Source organism: Somniosus microcephalus, chromosome 10 (genome assembly GCF_052327205.1).
Source record: "Somniosus microcephalus isolate GS21.2 chromosome 10, FLI_Smic_1.0, whole genome shotgun sequence".
Taxonomy (NCBI): domain Eukaryota; kingdom Metazoa; phylum Chordata; class Chondrichthyes; order Squaliformes; family Somniosidae; genus Somniosus; species Somniosus microcephalus.
In genome coordinates, this window is record NC_140996.1 from 6367386 (window position 1) to 6373385 (window position 6000).

Sequence of the window (6000 nt, forward strand, 5' to 3'; positions counted from 1 at the left end):
ATCTCCAAGTTAAATGCACTCTGCACTGGGGCTGTTTTGAACCATGTTGGATACATTTCTGCTGCTCTTGGATTTCAACTGAACTGTACCGAACAATGTTTTAAAATATATTTAACACTAATAAAATGCCCATGGCATCGCCCCACAGTGAATAAATATATACGGTCTTTTAAATACACTATGGTGACGGAGTTGGGAGAGTGACTTGAGAAACTGGCTTCATAGCACCACCTAATGGCCATGGCCTGTAACTTTGTTACAAGCAACTGTTTACATAGAGGATTTCCACTCTAAATGTTTACATATGCAGTTTCAATATTAAATATTGACAAAAACATGACTGAATTGTGACAATAGGATGCATGCACCTACACAAGATTATTAATAATATAGATTGGTACTGTTCTAATATGACTCTCTGGCTTGCTAGGTTGGTGCCCAGTGTTCCCTTTAATTTTTGGGGGGTACATGGCCCCTTCAGGGGGCTGCGCGGCCCATTTTCAAAATGCCACACATGCGCGGTTTTTCCCCATTTAAAGGCCGGTGAGCCAGCTATGCCGGAGTTCCAGAGCGCTACATGGCCGCGCAGCTTAAAGGGAACATTGGTGCCTAATTATGGCAAAATGCCCATAGAGGAGTTGGGTCACAGATCAGCCATGATCTCATTGAATGGCAGGGACAGGATCGAGGTTCTAAATGGTCTACTCCTGTTCCTGTGTTCCTCAGTCGTGTTTCACAAGTTTAAGGGATGTTTTTGAAGTGACTGACTGATTGCCGATTAAGGGAATGCGGTCGGTGTAGTGTATATGGATTTTTCAGAATGCATTTGAGAAAAGAAGCTCTGATATCTTGCAGAATCATTTGCAGGATTTCAGGACAAAGCTTTATCCACCAGATGTCAATCCTTTACATATTTTTATAATATCTATTTAGCATTTGCTTTTCCTCTTGTCCTTGTCATTGATCCAAAAGAGGACTAAACATGTTGGTAAGTGGATTGGTTGTGGGTGGATTTAGATTAGTTGGTGAATGGGCCGGTGTGGGCAGATGTTGCTTTACAAAGAATTTACAGCATAGAAACCAGCCATTCGGCCCAACTGGTTTTTGCTCCACATGAACCTCCTCTCCCCCCTACTTTATCTCACCCTATCAGTATAACCTTCTATTCCTTTCTCCCTCATGTGTTTATCCAGCTTCCCCTTAAATGTATCTCTGCTGTTTGCCTCAACCACTCCCTGTGGTAGCGAGTTCCACATTCTCACCACCCTTGTATACTTGAAATATGAATGTAAAGATTATATATTCCAGTGTGCAGTTTAGAAATGAAATGTAGGGTTAAAGATTGGATATTGCTGCCCATTCATGGTCAGTGGGCATGAAATCTGGCCCAAAGCTCAACCTGTAACAGCTGAATGCAGGGAATGTGCCAAATGTTTGTTGTTGGGATGGTGCTGTGATTGAAGCATTTGGAAATGACACTGAACATATCAGAAAGTTTCTGCATGAGACAGGATCAATAGACAGAAAGGTGCCACAGAGATAGTTGATGCACAGTTTCCTTGGATTATTTATCAAAATATCTTGACTCCTTTTTTAAAATCACAAACAATCTATTGTTCAATAAAGCCCCTATACCTCCACATACAGAGGAGACTTGGATGACAATGATTTGGACAGGTCCTGGTTTGATCAGACTGATTACTGCATCCAAACCTGTTTGTTATAAAACCAGAAAATGCTGCAAACACTCAGCAGGCCAGGCAGCATCTGTGGAGAGAGCAAGAGAGTTGACGTTTCAGGTCGGTGACCTTTTGTCAGGACAGTTTATGTCTTCTAATTCCATAAGCCGTTGAGTCCTGTCTAATGAATTGGCTGTGAGCAGAGCATGTGGAGTGAAGTGCAACACCAGCTGATCGCTGTAAATTCAGCAGGACTCTTCACTTCAGCCTTTTAAAACCGGTTTCTGTTTTGAATTAGGGTTGTATCTGTTCAAAGTGCCAGTGAACCGAGCTCCCACGACTCAACGTATAGAATCCAACTGTGACGAAAATGCAGTTGTTGCCCTATTAGATGTGCGACATTGCAGCAACCCCAAGATGGAATCCATATTTCTTTTATGGCTGCTCAGACAATTTGCCTACGCCAGAGAGCTTGAGTCAAGAATTAGTCGAGTTAAAGGTTATGAATGAAAGGGGGTTCTTTAAAGCCAATTCTGTTACCAGCCTCCCAGACAAGAAAACTGTGCCATCTGTAAATTAACTGCTGGAACCCTTTGTTCCAGTGGATCTCCACTTTAAATTGTGCTGGATTAGCATCACTATCATGGGTCAAAACACTATTGCTGATTTTATTACAAGGTGTAATGGGCCATGACTGCCAGTACTGCCTTCGGGCAACTGGAACCACACAAGAAAAACATTCTCACGACTTAGAAACTGAGGAAAATGAGATGGTTCCCATCATTTGTGCTTTAGTATCGTACCTCCAAACATAATTTCAGTGAAGTGTAAGCCAGTGTAAAAGCCCAGCTTGAAGGTCAGAACTTGGACTTGAAGTAGTCAAAGTAAATGTTTTTATGACAACTTTGAGGTATCGCACCTGTTGTATTCGTAGAGGTATTCGCAACCTTGGTGTCATATTTGACCCGGAAATGAGCTTCCGACCACATATCCGCAGCATAACTAAGACTGCCTATTTCCACCTCTGTAACATCACCTGTCTCCGCCCCTGCCTCAGCTCATCAGCTGCTAAAACCCTCACCTATGCCTTTGTTACCTCTAGACTTGACTATTCCAACGCACTCCTGGCCGGCCTCCCACATTCCACCCTACGTAAACTTGAGGTCAACCAAAACTCGGCTGCCCGTGTCCTAACTCGCACCAAGTCCCGTTCGCCCATCACCCCTGTGCTCGCTGACCTACATTGGCTCCTGGTTAATCAGCGACTCAATTTCAGAGTAAGTGGTGTGCACTTGACTCCCAGCATTGAATGATTTATTCTTTTTCCTTGGTTTAGGAACTAAAATGCTGAATCATGTGTTAAACATCTGTGAAAAGGATGGAACTTTTGACAATATTTATCTGTGAGTATGCGCTGTTTTATTTAAACCAGTTCCTTCCCAGCACACAATTTTTCATTAAACATGGATTTGGAGATGGTTGTTACATAAGATCGTGCAAGGACATTGCTTGTTTAGCAAACACCATTTCTGTACACTCGGAATATATATCTCCGCAACCTCCGACTGCACAGTCTGAATGCAAGCTTAATATCAGCAACTAGCACTGAGGGATAATCCCTGCATCAATCCACACTATTTCCTTCTGGGGTTTGAGAGGAAAGATTTTCTGACCCCGTCGTGTTTGTGCCTTTCTTTAATGTGAGAACTTCAGAAGTCGTTGTGTGCTCTGACCAGCTTTTACAATTTGGAACTTATTGCAGGGAAGCCTTGGTTTTGGGAGATCGGTTATGGTGAAGACATGGCTTGTGGGGTGGTGGGGGTTATCATTGTGGTTGCTTTGAGCTCTGACCATGGTGTCCATGAACCCTCTTAAACGGTCCAAATGCGCAGCAGGCATAAATAACTCGCACCCATTCTAACTGCAGCAAACCACCTAAACAGCAGCAGGTGGGCTGTTGATCAGGAAGTGGCAGGCGTGGTATTGCGGACAGCTGTTACTATCAACCCAACTGGTTCACACATGGCGTTCGGGCTAGGGAACCTGCCACCTCTCTGCTCGGGCCTACATGTGACACCAGCTCCACACTGGTTAACTCTCTTAATACCATAAGAACATAAGAAATAGGAGCAGGAGTAGGCCAATCGGCCCCTCGAGCCTGCTCCGCCATTCAATAAGATCATGGCTGATCTGATCCTAACCGCCAATCCACTATCACAGAACCATCTCCTGAATCTAACAGAATTAGACACACGAAATAGGAGCAGGATCAGGCTACACGGCCCCTGGGCCCGCTCCGCTACCCACAGGACCATGACCGATCCGAACCTAGACTCATGTCCAAATTCCTGCCCGCTCCCCGTAACCCTTAATACCCTTTACTTCTAGGAAACTCTCTATTTCTGTTTTAAATTTATGTAATGATGTAGCTTCTACAGCTTTTTGGGGCAGCATATTCCATGGACCTACCACCCTCTGAGTGAAGTAGTTCCTCCTCATCTCAGTTTTGAAAGAGCAGCCCCTTATTCTAAGACTATGCCCCCTAGTTCTAGTTTCACCCATCATCGGGAACAACCTCCCCGCATCCACCCGATCCAACCCCTTCACAATCTTATATGTTTCAATAAGATCGCCTCTCATTCTTCTGAACTCCAATGAGTAGAGTCCCAATCTACTCAACCTCTCCTCATATGTCCATCCCCTTTTGAAGTGACCCAGCAAAGCCACCCAGTTGTAAAAAAACTATCACCAGAAGATTTATCAGAACTGTCTCTGGGCAACTAAGGATTGGCAATAAATGCAGTGTTGCCCACATCCTGAAAACAGTTTTTAAAAAATTGTTTAGATGTTCTAAAATAAATATTTGCATTTTCTAGCGCCTTTCATGACCGTGGGACGTCCCAAAGCGTTTTGCAGCCAATGAAGGATTTTTTGAAGTGTATTCACTGTTGCAAAGTAGGAAACACAGCAGCCAGTTTGCGCACAGCAAGGTCCCACAATGACCAGATCATTTGTTTTAGGTGTTGCTTGAGGGATAAATATTGGCCTCGGCACCAGGGAAGAACCATAGCGTTCTTCGAAATAGTGCCATTGGATCTTTTGCATCCACCTTAGAGGGCAGACGAGGCTTTGGTTTAACGTCTCATCCGAAAGACGGCACCTCCGACAGTGCAGCACTCCCTCAGTACCGCACTGGGAGTGTCGGCCTAGATTTTTGTACTCCAGTCTCTGGAGTGGGACCTGAACCCACAACCTTTGACTCGGAGGCGAGAGAGTGCTGCCCATCGAGCATGGCTGACGACTATGCTATAGAGAGAAAGTTATGCTGTAGAGAGAGAAAGATGCACCATTCTTCCAGAAGTAATGCTGAATTTCTAAAGGCACTACATGCATTAATGTTGTGTTTACCTTTCCAGGCACGTTCAAATCAGCAATGAATCAGCTATTGAATTCTACAGAAAATTTGGCTTTGGAATAATAGAAACTAAAAAGAACTACTACAAGAGGATAGAGCCAGCTGACGCACATGTTTTGCAGAAAACCCTCAAATACATTTCTCCCTGCCGGAGTGTGGAAAATCAGAAGTGAAATTGTGGCTGGTCCTGTACGTTTGTTGCCAAAAAAAAGTCTGTACAGACGGTTGGGGGGGTGAGCGTCGAGAGGAGCCGATTCTCTACAACGCGTTGTGGCAATATTCTTACCACGTTAACCTGAAACCACTCAAATTATTCCTGCATAAAGCATACTGTATCTTCACCAGTTAGAATTAATGTATCTGAGACGAGCAACCCATCTGCCAGAACTGTAATCAAAGCATGGGGTTTGGGCATGTTTTTATTACTTTACCAGGTTCTATAGGGGATTTTTTTTTTTCGTTTTCCAATTCAAACGTGCAAACAAGTGATCTGATTTTGTATTTAAAAAAAAAAAAAAATCCAGACCTATTCATGCATAGTTCATTTTTCCGTAAAAGTTGAATTAGTACTTTCCAAGAACTAATTGTCCTACGAACTTTTGTGCCTATTGGAGTTATATCTCCCACTTTTCATTTCATGGAATAAATATTTCAGTTTTAAAGATGATACTGGATAGTCTGCTCACTGGTTCATTTTGTCAGCAGGCGCCGATGTCCTGTCCTTTGTTCTCCTGGAGCTGTCCGTGTACCCACACACTCCCCTCGATTCCCCAGTTCACTCGTACTTCATGTCTAGAGCAGCCATGCCTGTTTCACAACCCAAGCCCGTGCTACACAAGGATTAGCTTAAACAAGGTGTGGAGATGCCGGTGTTGGACTGGGGTGGACAAATGTAAGAAGTCACAC

At 43.8% G+C, this 6000-nt stretch overlaps 1 protein-coding gene across 2 annotated transcripts in view; it reads left to right on the top strand.

Moving 5' to 3' along the window:
- naa50 (N-alpha-acetyltransferase 50, NatE catalytic subunit) overlaps positions 1-5761 on the top strand; it is a 30140-nt gene extending 24379 nt beyond the window's left edge. For both annotated transcript variants that reach the window (XM_085998376.1, XM_085998377.1), the window contains exons 4-5: positions 3016-3082; positions 5096-5761. In XM_085998376.1, coding sequence (XP_085854502.1) covers positions 3016-3082; positions 5096-5267 — 239 coding nt within the window. In that variant the 3' untranslated portion in view covers positions 5268-5761. The remainder of the gene's footprint in view (positions 1-3015; positions 3083-5095) is intronic.
- Positions 5762-6000: the final 239 nt, after the last annotated feature.